The following is a 20,991-nucleotide window of genomic DNA, read 5'->3' on the forward strand; positions in this document are numbered from 1 at the left end:
ACTTTTGAAAAGGAGTACTTCGTTTTTGATGATGATCCAGTTTATCTTCCAATTGACCCCTTCTCCTTTCAGTAAAATACTGCTTGAACCATTTGATTCACTGCTGACAAATGAGTCAAAAGCATGTTTTGTTTTCCTAAATTTCTGGATGGGAGACTAAGCAGGAGTCATTAAGATTCAAACAACATTTAATTCAGCCTTGCTGCTGATCAAAGCCTGGCAAAAAGTTTGCAAAGGCTTCTCTGTTTTGCCACAAGGGTAGCTTTCTGGAGGGGACAACTCCTGACGGAATTATGAATTAACTTGGACTCTCCGTTCTTCTTGAATGTGGCAGATTTCTGTCTGCACTTGCTAACAAGTGTGGATTTCAGCTGTTGTAAATCCTATGTAAAAGCTATTGAGCACAAAATATATTGTAGACAGCAATCATCAGTGAGAGCAGCAAGATGCTATAGCAACTTCATAATGACAAAGTTTGTTTATTTTTAACATGTATCCTCAGAGCTCAGTAAAGCTCACTCACTCCAGAATGTTTCGAAATGCTAAGTGGTTTCTGTGTTTACTTCTGCCTCCTGGTTTCATGTGCTTGTTCACCAGTGAATATCAGAGTTGCAGCTTCTTCCTATCTGAGAATTTTGAATCTTTGTTTTCCTATCACATGCTTCTTGCTCTGTCATGTCACATGCCCCTGGCATTCCTCATGTTATTGAGCTCTCCCCTGAAGATTTTTGACAACTAGCTGTCTGTTCTCATCTCTTTGACCACACTGGTTCTGTTCCTGGTATGCATTTGCTGGTGTTAGTGGATGATTTCATTCTGTAGCCTTTGAGACCTAAATAAACAACTTCTGATAGTTCTTCACAGCCATGCCTGATGACAGGTTTCTTATCTCCCAATACAACCGGGGTGCTTGCCATGCTCCTCCTTCACTGCTTTGGTTGCTCATGGGAAACATTAATCAATCCCATGTTGTGCTCTAAGGTCTTTCCCTGTTACTCAATTACTTGCTATTAAAAATTAACTAACTAACTGACTAACTAACTAACTGACTAACTAACTTCCTAAATACAAAGTTAGCTTCCATATGTTCCCTTCTGCTGGGCCACCCTTCTAAGGACTTTTGTCTACATTAGGTTGTAGGACTTTTTAAGATTATATCATCTTTAATTCTTGTAACATTCTCTATCATGATTCTTGTAGAAAGAGATACTTTTTGACTGCTTACAATGGGATCACTCATTTTAATGTCTCTTAACTCTTCCTTCTAAACCAAAAACAATAGGATTTTTGAGGACGTAGGTCTTTGATCTTTGAGTAAGCCTAATTTGTAAATACAATTTTCTTAAATAGCAGACTTAGGTTTTACTTCCACATTTATTTTTCATTATTTAAAACTGTAGCAGGTTTTCAGGATGAAAGTTCATTTTTTTGCTTTCAAAGAATTTCATAAGCACCTGAGTTTTATGTAATATAATAGGTTTTACCTCAGGTAATTTCAGTTTCAGTATTTTATCTCTACATGTAACACATGGTGTCCATAACGCATGGCTAAAATTAAAAAGAAGTAAAATTATAGTGGTGCTTGTTATGTGTATGTTTTATCACCTGTTCTGTTTATTTCACAGTCCATTTTTTAACTACAGTGTTCAGTTACTGTCTTCAGGCAGAATGTTAGTACAAATATAATCTATGTAGTTTCTGCTATGAAATTAGACATCTTTAAAGCATCTTAAACTTGTTTTCATTGATTATTGTCTTTTAAATTTTTATTATTGCTGAAAGCAAACAAAAGCTTGTATAAAATAGTACCTAACTGAGCAAAGCTGTAAAAAAATCCCTCCATCTGTAATTTCTTAAATTCTTTTGAAACTAGATAAAGGTATTGTTTGGGTTTAATTTAGCAAATAACTCTGGCTGTCAGAATTATCCATGCCTAGTAAGATCTGAATAGAATGGAACATTCTATCTTGTTCAATTTTTATATTTAGTTTTGTTTCTTACTGGTATGTCTTCCCATTGCTGGCTCTTCACAAGTTCATAAGAAGGTTCTGTTAAATCAAATTTCGGAACTGGGAAGCCAGGGATGGCATTGTGCAGATGGAAGCCGAATGTCACCAGCCAGCTGTTAACATCTGAAAGAGAATAATTATAAGAAAAAAAATTGAGAAAAATATTAGAATTATTCTATATTTTGCAACTATACCATTTTTACATATAATAGCTTTTGGCATAGTTGATTTCCTTTTGTATCATGAACATTATTCAACAGTCTTCATTTTGATATGTATGGATTTAGATTTGTGCTACAGCGACAATAGCAAACATACAGGAAACTTACAGCTCTAAACTTAAAAGAAAATGTCTGCTCTATATTAGAGTTGCACTAGGCTCAGTTGAAAGGTATTGCAGGGTTCAGCAAGTCTGAAGGCCTCTGTGACTTCCAGAACAATTATGGCAGTGCAATTGCAATTGAAGGGAGATTTCCTTGTCATACAGCCTAAACTAACTGGAATTTCATGATCAGGCGAAACATGCTTTATGTCACATCTTCATCATCAATACTTTAAAACAAAGCAAAAAAAAAAAAATACTGCAGAGCACATCCTCTCCTTTTGGTGTGTATGTGTTATTGTAATGTCTTCAAACTACTCCTGAAATAGCACCTATATGGCAAATTACCTTTTAAATTATTTGGCAGATATTTTTTGTTGATTCAAGAGAAATCTGGTCCTCTTCAAGATGATGTTGGATTGATGAAATTAAAAGCTAATGAAATGCATCAGTAAGCAGACAGGATACTAAATTATCATTAGGTAACATTATTTATGATACATTTTATATTCTGTTAAAAATAAATTAGGGGTGCCAACAATTAGTTAACAATTGTTTGGCAAGAATGAGTGCTCCGCCTTGTTTCTGTTTTTTTACACTGTCTTCCACAAATACTATGCTTAGAGGTTGGCAGAGTGCTCCTTACCAAGTCTAGTAATTTTTATTTAAGAAAGCTCACAATAAGTGGAACAAGGAAGCAAATTTTTCTAAAAATTAAAGAATAAAAAATATTCATCTTAAAATAATTTCTAGCATTTTCAAATAAATGATATGCCTCATGAGGTGCTGCATCTAAAACTGCCAGTCAGCCAAATTGCTAATTGTAATAATAACCTTATATAAGTAGTGTGTGTCTGTGCATTTCAGACATTAAAGATGTTAAGAAAAGAACCAAAACTGTATTTTGAGGGCAATTTCTGAACTAAGTGCATGATTTTCAATGCCACAAAGAATCTGATTCTAACTGCATGCCCTACAGCACATGCTGCTAAAAGAGGACAGATTCAGAGGTCTGTTATTATCCTTACTCCCAGGCAGCTTGTTAGCAACCCACTTAATAGCTGCTGTTTGTTAAATGAATGCAAACCCACTTGATTCCCAGGATGCTCTTCTAAGTGGTAGTCTCACAGCTCCTATGTAAGCAGGGCTGAGCCCTTGCTGTAGACTGGCAATGTCTGTGTATTTTGGATTATTAACATCTATTCAAATACAAAAAAATCAAATGTATCTGAGCCAAAAATTCTGGTGTCATGCAGTCAGATTTTTGGTGTGTAGAATAATGGAAAACACTACACATGACTAACTTTAGAACCACAGAAAGCATATAGGTTCTCTAGGAATTGAGATATGAAAGCACGTTAGCACCTTTCTTTGCCAAAAGAGAAGTTCACTCCTTTTTCTATACTATCATATTCCTCCTTCCCTGCACCTGGCTGTGTACTCATTACTTTGTGCTAGCCCTGGAGCTTATTGGGCAATTTATATTAGCAGCCTTGCAAAAGCCTACCCTGGAAAATATCAACCAACTTCCAGTGAATATTTTCTGTGATGTTGATGAGTTAAACTGATCACAGAAGAACCCTTCCTGTCCTTGCTACCTACAGTCTCATTCCCTCTAAATTGGATGCCTATAGATCCAGCATCCCCAAGCTACAATGAAGTAACTTTCTCTTACCTGTGATATAATCCTTCACATCGTGTATTTTACTGGCCGGGTTGTTATTTCTGAACATGTACAAATTAAAAGGAGCTGGATCCTTCCCAATTCTCTTCCAGATTTCAATATCGGGTGTTGTCCACCGGCCTGCCAGTATATCATAATCTCTTTCTCCAAAGTGGACTAGCTTGGTCAGTGGGTCATACAAGCCTCCGTGGAATCCAATTACCAGCTGGAAATCAAGGTTAGAGTCAAAATAGATCTCTCCATAGGCAGTGTATTGAATTTGTTTAAGCATGAGACCATTGCTACTGAAAACAGCCAGTGGTGTCCCCGTATTGTCTGATGCAATGTAAAACTCATCCCCACTGCTAATTTCCATGGCAAAAAGGTGTCCTTGCAGATCATAGTAAAGAGATGTGATTTCAGAACTTGAGTGGTTATATACATGAGTTATCCTGGTTGGGTAAGTAAGGTCTGCATAAAAGAACTGGAGATGCTGTCCAAGGCTAGTTTTACTGGAAACTCGTCGTCCAAGTCCATCATAACGGTAAATCACTGTCCACCCACTGCCTTTGCTATAAACTCGAGTAAGAAGGCCCTTTGAACTGTATTCAAAGATTTCGGTACCCCTCTGACGCAGAAATCCATCTTCATCTAACCTGTACTGTACATCTCCTAGTCGAGTTATTCTGTCTCTCAAGTCGTACCGAAGTGGCGTCAAACGGGCGCTGCTGCTGGGGTTGAGCAAGTGGAGGTTGCCATTCAGGTCATAGTTGTATCGCCACATTATTTTTTCATTTAGATAAACTGTCTGGAGCTGACCATCTACATCATATTCGTAAGCATATTTTGTGGTGTTGGCAAATGGCCCAATCTTAATTTCTCTTTTTGTCACTCGTCCCATGTTATCATACTGAATTGTAATCCAATACATTAGTGACCGAAATATTTCATACTGAATTTCCTTGATGCGCCCATGTGCATCAAAGTGTTTTGTGTACGTCATTACAGCTGTTGAAATGATCTGGTTAATATCATAATATATGACTCCAAATTTTCCAAATTGTTCAACTTTGCCAGAGATATCATCAAACTGGTAGAGATCAATAGGCAATGGGGTTTCATTGATGACACCTTGCATGCTAGTCACTCTGAAGCTATTGTCATAGCTGTAGTCAAATCGGGCATTTACCATTCCGTCTTCACTAAAGCGAAATATCTGTCTGTCAATCAATGGGCCAATTTGTCTGTATCTAATGGTGCAGATAAAACCATCGCTTTGGAGGTTTACTGTTTTCAGGACTCCTGCTGTCTCATCATACGTAAAACTAACTCTAGTACTATCATATAAAATTTCTGAGAGCTTGGTCTGCCGTCTGTATTTGAATAATACTCTTCGGCTTGTCCCCAGGAAAGCAGTTTGAAGGAGTTGTCCTTCTTCATTGTAGTCCATTATAACAGAAGCATTGCTTTCTGGGGGGTTGTATATATTCCGGTAATAGCCAATGGAGCGGATAGTCTGCATGGTATGACGAGCAACGCTGGGCATGGTGACAGCAGAAAGCCGATCCAACAAATCATACTCGAAGATATACTGCCGTTGGCTATGGAGCAGAAGAACCATTGACTGAAAATTAAGAACAGATTTTTATCATGTGACAAACGGTGCAGTTTCTCCCCTCCCGCCATATACTGATACTATTTCTTCACAAAAATGTGACATTCCCACTTGAGAAAATTATCTCCTCTTTAATTGAGTTATCCTTGACCTTATATGTTGTTAACATCTCCCTGCCTAATTTACTTGTATGCTTAATTGTAAGAGGTTCTGTAATTAGTAGTTCCACATTCATAATTTGCTACTTGTTATGACTGTATCACTCTTTTATCAAGCATTCACAGCTAAACAGCAGATTGTCAATGGATTCAGATAAGTCATGTTTAATATGGGAAGAAGTAAAACTGTCTTAGAGCCATTAACTCACGAGGAGAACAACATATGGGAGATAGAATTTCTTCCCTACAATTAGAGATGATTTTGAAGAATTTGAATAGCCTGAGATCTCTGAATACCATGTTCTTGTTCTGCGAGCTTTTGAGACATAGGCAAAACAATTGTTTGATTATTCATATCAAAAGGAGCTACTTGAATTATTCTGACATTTTTCTAATGCGTGGCTATTATGTATCATGGGTCTTGATTAAATTATGTCTGCGATGACTAGTAAACAGTATTTTCTGAGCAACAGCTTCAACAGAAATATATTTAAACCCCTGAAAGAAATGGATTCTCTTTCTGCATAGCAGACATGAGATTTCACAAGGGTCATTTTCACAGGTATTTCTAGAAGGAGAGCTATATATACATATATATTGATTCCTAATATTTTGCCTATCCCTTATTTTGATGCTACAACATATAGCAAGTACAAATTGACAGCTGTAACTATTTAGAAAAAAGAGCTTTTCTTGGTAGTGAAAAAAGCTCACAACAGTGAAGCATTTGCAAACAAATTATTTTCAGCTGAATTGAATTGCAGATAGTCCCTGTACCTTATTTTAAGTGTTAAGATAAAAGGTAAATACAGATGCTTCTTGTTAGTCAGTGGCCTAAATAATTGAAAAACACATCAATTCCTAGCAATTAGCTACAGCATGATTACATATCTGTGGAATGAAACATTCCCCTTGGAATCACATGTTGATACTTAGAATAATTGCAATGTGCTTCTGCTACCTATTTTTTGCTTTGTATGCAGCAGTGAGGTGCTGCAGATTTTGAGCACATTCCAAGCATTTTTAAAAACCTGAGTGTTCTTTACCTTTTCCAAATATGTGTAACTCCAAGTTTTCCCATCAGCAAACACTCTAGACACTATCCTTCCCTGTCCATCATACTCTATTTTTTCACTAGTCGTGCCTCGCTGTATGCTGCCTATTTGACCTGTGGATGAATAGGTAACATTGACAGCCATCAGCTTGCTGCTCGGGAGCCACAGGGTGGGGTGCCCTGACGTGTCGTAGGCAATCCTCAGCAGGAATTTACGGTGGTCATCGTAGATCTTTTCTGTCTTTGTGGTTCGATCAAAGTCAACTGAAAGGAGGTTTCTGCCATTAACCTTTTTAAAGCAAACAAAATGACACAATAAATCATGCTGTTCAAACCCCAGCCACCTGTTATTTCCACAAATCTAGCTATTCTTTAAATACCATTTACAGTGATTGATTTGCTATATGTGTGAATTATTTTAGCAATTTCTTGATATAATTGTAAGGCACTATATTAGTGTCTACCTTAGAAGGTCTGATTATATGAAGAGATGGCTCAGAATTTGTTGCAATGTGTTCTTTCTTGATGCTTAGTCAACTGCTAAGAAAATACTGAAAGATGTGTACTGAAAACTTCTGTAATAAATGGGGTCATTTCAGTGAACAAACTACTTCTTTTGTAGGCAGTCTGAAGTATATCTAGCAAATTATTGTCAAAATATATTCCCAGCAACTGCTTTTCCAGTTCGTAACAACCATGCTAAGAAAGAACTGAATCCCAATCCTTCACAGCAAGTATTTTTCAAAAGAGTAAATACAGAATTAAGATCTTCAAAAGCATGTTAGATCTTCAAATTAAGGTTAAATAGTTTTTAGAACATAGGCATCCCCCTTCTGGATCAAATGGAAATTTAATTCAGTATGCCATCCACTGCTGCAATGTATTTATAAGGCTGAAATCCTTAGCAGAGGATTGTATCTTTCTCCTAGTTAACTGACCACTTAAAGCCATAAATGACTAGGAGACTACTGAACCATTGAAAAACAGTTAAAAATGCTTTGAAGTTTGTAAGTATTTTGATTTGAAAATAAAGCCTTAGCATAGACACATTTATGTTGAAAACATTGTTATTGATATGTTTAAACTACAGTGATGGATAGTGGTTTCTAGGTAATACTTTTACATTGAAATCCACCCCCCACCTCCCTTTAGTGTTCCAAATATGCCAACTTTCAGTTTCATTGAATTAGCTCTCATTTTTGAATTTATAAAAACAAAATGTCTGGTTTTCTTTTCCTATACCAGTATCTTTGCATTTCTCCATTCCCCTCAGCACTGAATTGTGTTTTAGTGTTCTCCAACAGGCCTCGAGGGTTTCTTTGTTCATCTGTAAATCATTTCTGTATCTGCTGTGTCTTTTAAAAGTTTTTCCAGGTGGGGTGAAAAAGTGATAACTGAGATTTTTTTCAACACTATATTTTGCAAACATGTGGGAATTAGGGTAGAAATGGACAGAGAGCTGGGTGAATTAAGAATTTTTTAAAAATTCCTTTTCAAGTACTTCATACATACATTACAAAAGGTGAACAAAGATGGCTACATAACATTCAGAAAAAAACCGAGAATAGATACGGATATACCAAAGAAATGACCGGAAGATTTTTTCATTTTTTCAGGCTGAATGTTCAAAACTCCATATATCATGGATGGTAATACTTTTACCCTGAGGCTGATAAGCTTCTAAAAGATCAATATAAATTAGATCCTTTATTATTGTTATAAAAAGTATTAAAGTGCTGGTGATAGGCCATAGGCATATAAAATTCCTCCAAATGCTCAGTTTTGCTCAGTCTGTCTATTTATATACAATACCTTTCTCTTTTTTAATATGAAATCACTGGCATGAGAGGAATCTGCACTATCAATTTAAGAAAAAAATCACAGTTTCATATAGATTTCCTAAGTAAAGAACACAAAGTCTAGCAGATGCAGAATAGCTGTTTTACCTATTTAATGAACCATCAATTGTTATTTAAATACAATCTGAAAAATTAATGCTACAGGACTGATTCTAGACATAGGTTAAACTTAGCTGTGAAGTATTCCCATTCAACTCCTTTTTTGTAATATCTTTTTTACTTGTTTTCAGGTAGGTTTTTAAATTTTTTCCAACATCTAATATTAGCTCATTTATCTAAATTCATCCTTAAATTTTCTTTATCTCTGGCTTTTTTTCCCCCAGTGTCTCCCACATATGCGTGCACTCATCTCTGCATGTCCTTGCCTGTTTTGCTTCTCTGATTTTTTTCCTTCCCTTTCTCTCCACCTCCCCTTTCTTTACATTTAATTACGATTTTTATAAATTTTCTCGTCCACCTCTCAGGATTAGACACTGAAGTTAAAATAGACACTTCTGATTTCTGAACTGGCAAAGAAAGAAGGCTAGTTTTATGGCTAAGGCAGACATCCAAGCAATTGTGGTTAATTTCTTGGCTTAGCACATCCTTCCGGTATAAATTGCAACAAAGTACTTAATCCGCTATCTCACTGCCCTAGCTGCTAACTGGGATAATGTCATCCCTTGCCTTCTCACTTCCCATCTGTTTGGTCTGTGTAAGGGCAGGATAGGAGGGGAAGGAAAGGAAATACCTCTTGTTCCAGCCAGTTTCATGCTTTCAGACTTTGCTGACAGAGCTCTTGCATTCAGGCATGTGAGCTTTTGGTGAAATTTTGGCTGTACTTGCCTAATCTCTCAATACAGATGGGCAATTAGAGTAACAATGAGTTTTGGTGATAAAGCTTCTTTCATTGGGCAGGGTAGGGCTGGAATAGCTCATCTCAGCTACAGCAGTGCTTTCTATGAAGTGCTTCTTGATAACATCTCTGCTACCAAAATGCTTCTACAGGAAAAGTTGAATATTTTTATTGTGTCCAAGACAAACAAACTCCAAATATATCTGAAACCTCTGAGTTTCATTATGATTAAAACTGTACTTCAGGACATTTCCACTGAAGAGACACTTAATGACACAAAACTGAATCTTCCGACAGTCCCTACCTACTGTCCTGATATGTTTCAGTAATTCACATCTCCGTCTATCCACCTCTGCTTTAATTCCTGTTTTTCTTTCCAGTGAGAAGCATGAAATCTGTTTGTGATTCCTCTGTTGGGAGTAGAAACATATTGTTGTGTCTTACAGAGAGATTCAAGAGCTAATGTGAAAACTGGGAACCTCTGCATAGCTGGGAGTATGTCAGGTCTCAAGAGGAGGCAGAGCAAATGCCTCTTGTGAGCTCCCTTGTCTGTGTTACCGGTCTAGTCTGGGTGCATCCCTTGAGACAGAATTCATACCAGCTCCTTTATTTGAGACCTTTGTGAGACCCTCAGTACAAAGGCCCTAAAAGGGCTCTTCCGTGCAGAGGACTGGCAGGACCTTTGCCTATGACCAGCCTATAGATCAAACATACAGCTCCAGAGACAGAACTAGCTTATTGAACAATTAAACACCAAGTTGGAACAAAAGCAAGATTGACAGAAGATTGTTGAGTTAAGGAAGGGCAACATAATTCCTAATTAATTTCTTTAGAAAGATTACTAGTACTGGGTAGAACTAATACAAGAGAGAAAACCAAGAGAGTACCTGACAGTGTACTTTATAACATTAGATACTGCATATGTATAACACAGTGAAAGTGTCACAGAGATGAGCACATTTACTGGCAATACATTTTGTCACGGTTTTTTGTCTACATTTGTCTTCTTTGCAGCAAAATGCTGATGACATATCTGTCTGTACATGGAAATTATGAGCTCCATAAGTTATTCCTCTTCTTTCTCTTGTTTTCTTTTTCTACTTTCCTACATCCCCCATCCACCCCTGACTGACATTTTGGTAATACCTTTCCATGTAAATCAATTTCACAAAACATTCCTCTTTTGTTCATTGTCATTGCTGACAAGTTTCTTTCCTTTTTTTTTTTTTTTGAGGCATTTTTCTCTTATTAGCTCATTCTCCACCTGCCCTACTTCTCCCATTTCTATATACACTTTTAATCAGTATTATTTTATCCTAATCAGTAATCTTTCATTTTCCCTGCCATCTTGTTAAATCTTTCCATTTTGTTTGCTCTTCTCTTTTGGTTTGGTTTTTTGTTTGGTTTTTTTTTTGTTGTGTTTTTTTTTTTTTTTTTTTGGTGTTAATTTGTCTAAGTTAAAGTTGCCCCTGACAGCTTTACCTCCTCTTTTTAACTTTTACCTCCTCTGGCACTTGAATGCCAAAACTTAGCATTACTTCTGAGAACTGCACACTCATGGTGATTTGTTTCACTGCCAAACCTCTCTTGGGCTTCTTTAATAAATAAACAGGTGTATTCATAATGGCAGGTGTATTATACCACTGTGGTATGTAATGACATGCCTATGAACCAGAACCACAAGGATGTGCTTCAGAATCATGGCTTCCTTTTCCTCTTCCTTATCCATGTAAGATAGCTGCCACAGGTAGGTACTAGTATATTGTTCTTAAGCAGCAGCTACTGTACATAATTGTTCTTCCTTCTTGGAAAAAAATACATTCCTCTTGTAGAGAAGGTGGTAGAGAGCAATATAACCTGCATAACAGCATGCCCTCCTTTCTTGTCCCAATGGAAGGTACAAAATATTTTAAGATTTCAAATGGCAAGAGGTCAAGTGGCCTAGGCCTTATTTTAAAGAACTGAGTTCAGTTCTAATAGTAAGTCTGATCTGTGATGTGGTCTTAAAATGGTCTCCTGGCAACACAATTTTAAATGCTTAATCTGTGTTGTCTTTACCAAATGGCTGTCATAAATCATAGTTTGCTTCCTACTTGTATTTCACTCACTATATAGGAAGAAGAAATGCCAACAAAATGGTAAAGACATATGTTGGAGGAATATGCCATACACATGCACACACAGTTAAACTCTATCATAGAAGTAAGTCATAGTACAATTTTAATTTAAAATTAAAAAAAAAAAGAAATAAAATCCAGGGATCATGCTAACTTATGGTAGAATAAAACAGGATCCTGAATTGGTTGCATGAATTCAGTACCAGAAAGAAAAACAGTGAAGGAAAGCAGAAAATTATTCTTTTTAACCATTCCAGGCTAAAACCAACAGTTTAAATTCCACAGTGTGCTGATTTCAGCTGGGATAAAGTTAATTTTCTTCACAGAAGCTAGTACAGGGCTATGTTTTGGATTTGTGCTGAACACAGGGTTGATAACACAGAGATGTTTTTGTTACTGCTGGGCAGGGCTTACACAGAGCCAAGGCCATTTCTGCTTTTTGTACTGCCACACTGGTGAGGAGACTGGGGGTGCATGGGAGGCTCGGAGGAGACACAGCCGGGACAGGTGACCCCAGCTGACCAAAGGGATATTCCAGACCATATGGGATCATGCTCAGTGTGTAAACTGGGGGATCTGCCCAAGTCACTGTTATGTGTGATGGGGCACTGCTCTCCTGGAGATGGCTGAACACCTGCCTGCCCATGGGAAGCAGTGAATTAATTCCTTGTTCCACTTCTTTTTGTGTGAGTGGCTTTTGCTTTCCCTGTTAAACTGCCTTTATCTCAACCCATGAGTTCTCTGGACTTTACTTTTCCAATTCTCCCCAATCCTGCTGGTGGGGGAGTGAGTGAGCAGCTGTGTGGGGCTGCTGCTGCCTGGGGTTAAACCACGACACACAGAAAAGAGCAATTAATAAATAAAACAGCCAATAAATGAAGTAATAAAAACAAGTACTTCCAGATCTACAGTCAACTTGTCTGCAATAAATATGCTGTGGTTGTTGGATGGCAATACCTACAGGAATATCTTTACATTTCCTCATTCCTTTATGAGAACGCAGTAGATATGCTTGTGCTTACCCTAAGCTTTCGGCCAAAGACATTGACTTTTCCTTGGGCTTGCTCTTTCCGGAATCGCCACTCCACCAGGTTCTGCCCGTTCTCCCCTGGGAGGGTCATGTTTCTCTTTGCCATGGTTGGGTTGGCAGTGCCAGCCAAGACGTGCGGTTCTGTCTGGTAGTGTGAGTCCAGGCCGCTGGCGTATAGGATTCTCAGTGAGCCGTCATAACCAATCTGGTAGCTATTTCTTAACTGATCTGAAAAGGCCAAGAAGAGAATTACAGGTTACCTACACGGGTTAAGACTCTGCCTTTGTACTGGACACATATTTATGCAATATGTGCATCTTGACTTCACATAACTGACTCAATGGTAATAAAGAGCCAGGGTGAGATTGTTAAGAATAAATGTATCCCATAGGACCAAAAATGCCTTTAGGACCCATCATCAAAGTTACTTAAACACTTAAGAAAGTCTCTCATCCTCACAGTATATCTTTTGGACTGCCACAAAACACATTCTCTGCTGTTTCATTAGGCATTTTTGGCCTAATCCTAAGCATATGACTACTCACTTTTGCAAGGATGTGGTTGCTGGGGTATTACATGCTATTTTTAAGCTAAAATATCACTTCATACTATTTCTGTACCTATTTCCTTTTCAATCCATCTCTTCTTGCCAAGATCCCTTTCTAATACAAAGTAAGTATTTTACTTCCCACAGCTGCTCACAAAAGCTATTTGGTTAGAAAACTTACTTAATTCCACGTTTGTCACAAGTACTGCTTTCCTTGAACAGTTGTTGCTATATAGGTGTAAAAATGTGAATGTATCACCCGTTCCTCCAAACACTGTGCCCCTAAAGTTTCACTTCTATTTGCTGCTTGTACCACAAGAAAACAATTTTCAGGCTGGTATCTGCTGAGAAATCTTTTGTTTACAGTACCTTGAACCATGGTATAGAAAGAATCAATGGATGATAAGTTGGAAGTGATGCTGACATCTTCCTCTCTGCTGGATGACTCAATGTCCACTGTAATGGCCCTTTCCATTTCCCCATGAAGGTTAGTGACGACTCCAGTTGGGAATGTAACGTTTGTTAGACGGCCCTCGCTATCGTAGCTAAAAAAAAAAACAGACCGTCCAGAAATGATACATAGCAGAAACAAATTGTTTTCACTTACAAGTAAAATGAACAAAAATACCAGCTACTCATATTGTTAAGGCATTTTTGCTTTTTTATGTGTGCATGGGATAGGCATAGCAAAGACTTCAAACATGCTTTGAAGTACTCAAAAGCTGCTTAACTACAGCAGCCTCAATGGTGATAGCAAGAGCAAACAGATGGATCTTCAGCCCTGCATATTATTCTTTGAAGTGTGACCAGATCCTGCTGCACATCTAATTCACCATTTCAAAGGAAGCATATTTTTTGGTGCTAAATTCTGTAGCATTCTGTACTCACTCCCTATTACTGGACTAGATTTTACTTTTATTGAGTAGGAATCCTCAAAATTTTTGAAAAAAGGGTATCTTAATAAGAGTGTCTTTTGGGCCTTTCCTATTCAATGATTATGCAGAACACCTGTCCTCCTGAGTGCTTATTGTCCCTTGTATTACTATGAGTACTATGAGACAGAATCTGGGGTAATATTTAATCTACTTAAGCTGCTTGTAGCTGGAAACCAGAACAGCTAGCATCTCTAACTTGTTAACTGCCTGCGGATCATAGTTTGAGAATTGTGACACAAACCATGAGATTTTTTCTTCTGTGTCAACTGACATTTTATTTAAACCAACAGCTATATATCCACTTAATATGAATAGGTAGATAGAATTTCTGTAATTGAAGTAGATCTATGACATCTAAACCGTGTCTTCTCTTATGCTGTTAGGTATACCCTGTTGGTACATGACCAGAGACCATGCTCACATCCAAACGTATTTTGGACACAGTATATAGAGAGAGGTAAAGCACAGTGTGAGCTTGTGGTCATAAAACTTGTCTTTAAGATTAGCTCTTCCAGTACTACAGTCTTGATTTGTCAGCCTAGGTGTTCTGCTGAAGCTCCTTGTTTTGAAGTATAGCCTGTCTGTAGCTGCAACAGAGAAAAAAGCACCCGAAGGATGATTCCATGCCCATGTATGACCTGTTTGCTCTCAGGAGTTTGCCATTCCTCTCCTGTGACCATGTAGTTAGAAGCTGAAGAACGCCTGCCTTAGTCTCTTAAAGTAACTAGAACATGACCCTGCAGGTCCTCACAATGTGCTGGACATTTCATGCTGATAATTATCATCAAAATTGCTCCTACTGGAAAAGAAAAGCAAAACCAAAAAAAGCCCCCACAAAGCCCCAAGTGTATTACTGAGGCTACAGAAACTTTCTTAAATTGAGTGAGTTAATCCTAACAGCTGTAACCCACAACACACTAACTTTCTCTGAACAGCATGAGTACTGCACAGCATTGCTGTAACTGAAAAGATTAAGTTAAGAAAATTTTTCTTCCAGTTACAAATCTTACTCTGTAGATTTGACAGCTTTTTGCATACGGTCATTTCCCTCCTTTTAGCACAGTTGATTTCCCTTGTTTGTGTAAGACTTTCACTTAGCAACAGGCAAGAGAAAAGAATGTTTAAAAATCAGAAACCATACTGCAAGCCAGGGAAGTCAAGTGGGGAAACTTATTTTTTGAATTAAGTACATTTCATGATAATGGGGTTTCTTCCAGTGTGTTTCTGTCCCTAATTGGGGTTCTTTTTTAACATACTGGACTCGGCAAGCTGAGATACTCCATTTATGCAGGAGACCAAAACAAACATACTGAAGTTCCTTGTGCATGAATGTGACTGCTAGCCTATTCATGACCTCAGTCTCATTCCTCAGTTCCAAGACCTTATTTTATTTTCATGCACAGCTTCCCTTTGCAATTCCCTGGGGAGCATATATTGTCCAATTAGTGTCCTTTTCTATTTTCTGCTTTATGTTTGAAAATGGTATCAAATTACTTTGTTGGGAATTACTTCCATCCTTTGATTCCAGTAGCCAAGTACTGGTCTTTATTCCAAACAATGCTTACTAAAGGCACAAAAGATAAGATTTCCCTTTAAGAACTTTTTTCCCTTTTAATCACAGTATCTGTGAGAAACTAATTATTTCTCAGTATACCACCTGAGTCGGAAAATGCTACGCATTTAGTAGTATTCAGTGCACTGTGTGGCTTCAGTGCAGTATGCAGCACTGAACTGTGCTATCCTTCTTTTATGCATTCTTGCTTCCACATTATTACTTTTCAACTGTGCCTACAGTTCTTGAACTGGTCCCGTCTTTCACAAATATGGGAAAGCACATCATGAGCCTGAGATAAGCAGTTAATATTATTACAGTGGGGGAGAGTTCAAAGACCAGCAAGAAATCATGCTACACATTCATGTTCTTAAAAACATGACTGTAAAGCTGAAAGAATCTTAAAAGCCATGATTGCTTGGTTCAGGCATCCTAGTGCAAGAAGAAAATGTGACTGAGATGTGAAAGGTAAGAATAGGATTTCTCATACTTTTATAGCCAGGAACAAAAATAAAAAGGGGAAATAGGCCTTTCTACAATTCACTACATATTCCATTTTATCACAGATTGCAATGTGTGTCCTTCATTTTGTTCACTGTACATCGAATACTAAACTTACTTTATACTTGCTATCTTCTTGCCCACAATCAAAGCCTTATCAATGCACAGCATAGCAACATCACTCATACCTTTGGGCATTCTGCAGCCATTTTTCTTATTACATTCAAATATCCTTGCATTCTGCTGCCAAGGTGAATTTATTCATCCAAGATTGTCAGTTTTAGACTGAGAGATTTCTTTTTATCTGCCTAGTGTTCTAATATTGAAATTGCCCTAAAAGGAACGAGATCTGAAGTCTAGAGGGCGAGCGCCTATATTTGGCATTTCACAGCCTCTTTGATCTTTTCATCCAAACACAAGCTCAGGCACACGTGTTACCATGGAGCCCTCTGATCTTTCTCCTTTTCCAGGCTCCACAGCAAAGCCGTTCAACCAACCTCTTCAATTCCTCAAGAGTGAGTTTCACATAAACTTTTCAAAACTCTAAACCAGAAACTTGCTCCCTGGATGTGACATTGTGTGCATTAATCCCCTTAGCTCATTTCTGTTCGCATTAACGTAACAATCTTCATATTTGGTCAATAACTATGAAGGCAGCAGTGGGGACAGCTGCCACCACTGGTAGCTGAAGTTCCCCTTAGATCAAATTCTTTTTCTTCTTTAGGATGAGCTGCCACTGCCAGATAGTTTTCCACTTCTGCAGTGAGAATTTCTCAGAGATAATGATTATCAGCTTCCCAGATTCTTGACCTTTTGCTCTTCACTTGCTGGAAGTCTCTCTTCCATTGTTCATCTCCTTCAGTTTTAATTACATGCCTTCCCAGACCATTTTCTGTCCTAGGCTATGTAGGACACTTCACTTTGCAGTAATAACTTCCTGGTAAGCCTTGCCACAGATGGAAATGTCCTACTTTCTTTATTTTTGACTTGTTTCTCAAGTGCATTTTATCTTAGTCCGTAGCACATTTAGCTCAACCCCAACTTGCAGAGCATTATTCATGTTTTATATCAGAAGCTATTTCAATGTAGAATAGGGAGCTGTAGAAATAAAGTGTATAGTAAAGGCTGCACCTAAAGCCAATTGCTAAGTTATGACTGATAACTGTTTTTCCACAGACCTCTGCAGCACAATCCCTTAACAAAATAAATTCTGTGATTTTTTTTTTTTTTTGCTGTTGTAAACAGGTTGAAGAGCAAGGCACACCAGTTCCAGCACATTTCAGATAACAAGACATACGGTCCCAAATGCATATTAACTATTTAAGACTGGTTACAGATTATACTATTAGTTGGGATACTGTAATAGAGAAATGAAGCATGAATGCATTTCATAATATAGACATGTATAATTTTGACAGTAGAAAGAAAAGTACTGTTACACTTTCAGTCAACTCACATCAGGTATTTCCTCTATGCATCTCAAATTACCAAGAGTGGCTAAAAAATTTATGGAACATTACCCTACTTATTTCAAACTATTAATGGGAAGCATTTTATACCAGAGTGCTGCTTCTTGGCAGATGAGAACAGAAGGTTCAAGGTTGACATTCAGGAGTGCAACATGTTGTTGTTTTAGGTGCATACCATGTTGACAACATGCTGAAAAATCTGTCCTAACCTGGCAATGAAGTGTCTCTCTTGGCTTGTTGAGGCCATTTAAGCTACATTTACATAGAGGGCCGTGGTCCTTAACATGAAAGTATTTTGGTTTCCAAATACATTCTTTCACTTGTATTCAGCCTCCGTAGCACACTGCAGGTTTAGTCCCTCCCAAATAGTGAATTCAGATTTGGAAAACTACAGTAAAGAAAAGCCACTCCAGTAGCACTTTCATTGCATGCTCAACCAGTATCAAAATGGTTATCTTGCCGATCAAAAGGAAAGAAGCCCACAGTTTATATACCATCACTTTTATTATCATTTCATCACCCGTAGGGAGCTCTTCTGTCCCCCACTGGTTTAAAATTGGGCATGGCAACTTAATGGAAGCTCTAGTTCTGGCCACCTTTAACCATTATGTGGGTTGTTGAAAGAAAGAAAACTTTCAACTTGAACATAATGAAATGTGCTATTTTTTTCCTTTACTCCATTTCTACATTACTTTCATTTTGATACGCATTTTTGCTTTTTATATGTCTGAAGAGGGACTGAATGAGCCTGCTAAGAATGAAAAAGGTGAAAATAATCTACAGATGCATGGGCAGAAATGATTTTTTTTTTTTCATTTCTTATTTAGTCTGATTGAAATAGACACTTCAGTGCATCCATAACTACTCATTTATAACCTGCATTTATTCCTTTATTTCCACACAGTATACTTGTATTTGTATCTTAAAAGGTTTAGCATCTTGCTTGTGAATTCACAGTACAATTATATTTCAGGGAAACCTGAAATATTAAACTATGACCCTTTTGGAGATATAACAATTTTTTTTTTAGAAAAACACCAATCAATAAAGAATATGGCAGTATGTATTCCTAATATTCTGTTTTGCTCAACAAGAAGAAGGCAAATAACAATTTGGTATATATTAGTAGCCTGTAAATTATGACAAGTGGATTTTTAAAATTTTATTTTATTATTTTCTAAAAAGTGATAGCATTTCTCTTTTTTTCTTAACTGGAATATTGTTAAGCATGAAGAAAAATGCAGCCAGGAAGGTCAACTGTATCCTTGGGGGGCATCAGACACAGCATTGCCACCTGGGTAAGGGAGGGGATTGTCCCACTCTGCTCTGCACTGGGGCAGCCTCACCTCGAGTGCTGGGGGCAGTTTTGGGCACCACAGTGTAAGAAGGATGTAAAGCAGAGCATCCAAGGTCATTTGGTCTGTTCAGCCTGGAAAAGAGGAGACTGAGGGGAGACCTCACTGTAGTCTTCAACATCCTCGTGAGGGAAAGTGCAGGGTAGGGCACTGATCTCTTCTCTGTGGTGCCCAGTGACAGGACCTGAGGGAATGGCATGAAACTCTGTCAGAGGAGGTTTATGTTGGATATGGTTTATGTTGGAGAAGGTTCTTCACCCAGAGGGTGGTCAGGCACTGGAACAGGCTCCCTGGGGAAATGGTCACAGCACCAGCCTGACAGAATTCAAGAAGTGTTCTGACAATGCTCTTGGGCACATGGTGGGACTCTTGGAGCTGTTCTGTTGCAGGGTCCAGGCCAAGGCCACAAGCTGGATATTGATGATCCTTGTGAGTCCCTTCCAACTCATATTCTATGATTTTATGGAAAAAAAAAATCAGTATTTGTAGCGGTGCAGGTGGCTGCAGCTACTCTTTGTCCTGAGAAGAACTCAGACACCCAGCTGCGGTGGTCAGCAACCCAAGTTTAGCATGTAACTTTCAGTCATGGTGAGAACCCCTGATTCCCTTGTTCTGTCTTTTGCATGTTTTCCCCTGATTGGTTAATATTTTGTCTTCTTGTTTTATGTATGAAGTTGTGTATATTCATTTTCCTTATTTAATATGTATTAGTTCTAGAAAGTTCTTTGTTCCTCGACGCCCCATTGGATCCTTCCCTGAGTCCCTCCTATGTGTTGTTCCCATTGGTTCCCTTCCTGTCAATCCCACCTGCTTGCCCCTATCCCATTGGCTGAGATCCCTTTCCCCACCTATTCTGTACCCAGTATAAGATCCCTGGACCCTCCGACCAATTGGCCTCTTCGTCCCTGTCTTTTCATAGGACTAAACCTGCGTGGAGCATATATGGAGAGTCCCCTCTCTTTACTTCTTTGCCTTCGCCTGTGCTCCTGCTTAACAGCGACAGGAAGATACAGCCCCTTTTGGGTGAGGAGCTCTGCCCCTTTTTCATTGTGTTTTGGGCACTGTCGCCTTCCAGAGGGGTTTCAGTGTTGAGCTCTGGGCTTCTTTGTGTCAGCACGCGAGGGGTAGAAGCCCCTTCTGCCAGCTCCCAGTGGCTAAAAACCCCTCCAAGTATTTTTTTCCAGTCTTACAGAATTCTAAATATATGAAAAAAAACCCCCACTTCCTTTCTTTTCCCTTTCTTTTCTACTTTATTCCTTTCCTCTCTCCCTCTCCTTTTTCCTTTTGCCTTTCCCTTCTTTTATTTTTCTTTTCTGTTGAGCCTAGCTCTGAGAAAAAAGTGGATAAACAGGAATTACAGAAAATAGATCCAGGAGTGATTCTAGAGAAGAGCTAAATTAAACTACAGCCAGAATCCCAATTCTGGAAAGAAATTTATATGCCTACTTGTTTTTTAATGGAATTTGGGCAGAAAATGCAAACTCAGAAAACCACAGAAGTTAGAAGGTCATTAAAAGTATCAGCCACATTTCTCTGTCCTGTCCAAACGTCAGACAACTCAAGCTTTTCCTGTTCCTTTATCTGGTGGCTTTTCCATGGGGGAAGGGTCTTTACCTTGTTTTCATCTGGGGAAGTCTTATGCAACTGTTTGCACAGCTGGTTAAATAATTCAGGTAATGGTCTTTTATCTTAGCAACATGGTCAGGATAAATTTTTCAGTCCAGGTTTAATGAAGAGATTTCCTCAGCTGGAAAGTGATTGACAATTTCTCCTTTCACCTTATCCTGTTATAACTGCAGCTCTTGCGGCTTTTTTTTTTGGTGTGTCTATTTTGTCAAAATGTTAAAAGGACAGTTTTCAGTCTTTTTTTTGTAAACTGGCATTCAGCATGCTAGACATGAACAATTCACTTAAATAGGCCTCTCTTGACAGCCATAACTCACCTGCAAAACAACAGGCACACTCTAAAC

General features: G+C 38.2%; 1 protein-coding gene across 31 annotated transcripts in view; it reads right to left on the reverse strand.

Moving 5' to 3' along the window:
- Nucleotides 1-20,991, reverse strand: part of TENM3 (teneurin transmembrane protein 3) — a 1,330,479-nt gene that overhangs the window by 5,369 nt on the left and 1,304,119 nt on the right. For all 31 annotated transcript variants that reach the window (XM_032108354.1, XM_032108353.1, XM_032108357.1 and 28 more), the window contains 5 exons: nucleotides 13,579-13,754; nucleotides 12,655-12,890; nucleotides 6,814-7,110; nucleotides 4,007-5,618; nucleotides 2,002-2,132 (listed from right to left, as the gene is read on the reverse strand). In XM_032108354.1, the coding sequence (XP_031964245.1) occupies nucleotides 2,002-2,132; nucleotides 4,007-5,618; nucleotides 6,814-7,110; nucleotides 12,655-12,890; nucleotides 13,579-13,754 (2,452 nt within the window). The remainder of the gene's footprint in view (nucleotides 1-2,001; nucleotides 2,133-4,006; nucleotides 5,619-6,813; nucleotides 7,111-12,654; nucleotides 12,891-13,578; nucleotides 13,755-20,991) is intronic.

This window comes from Corvus moneduloides, chromosome 5 (assembly GCF_009650955.1).
Source record: "Corvus moneduloides isolate bCorMon1 chromosome 5, bCorMon1.pri, whole genome shotgun sequence".
Lineage (NCBI taxonomy): Eukaryota > Metazoa > Chordata > Aves > Passeriformes > Corvidae > Corvus > Corvus moneduloides.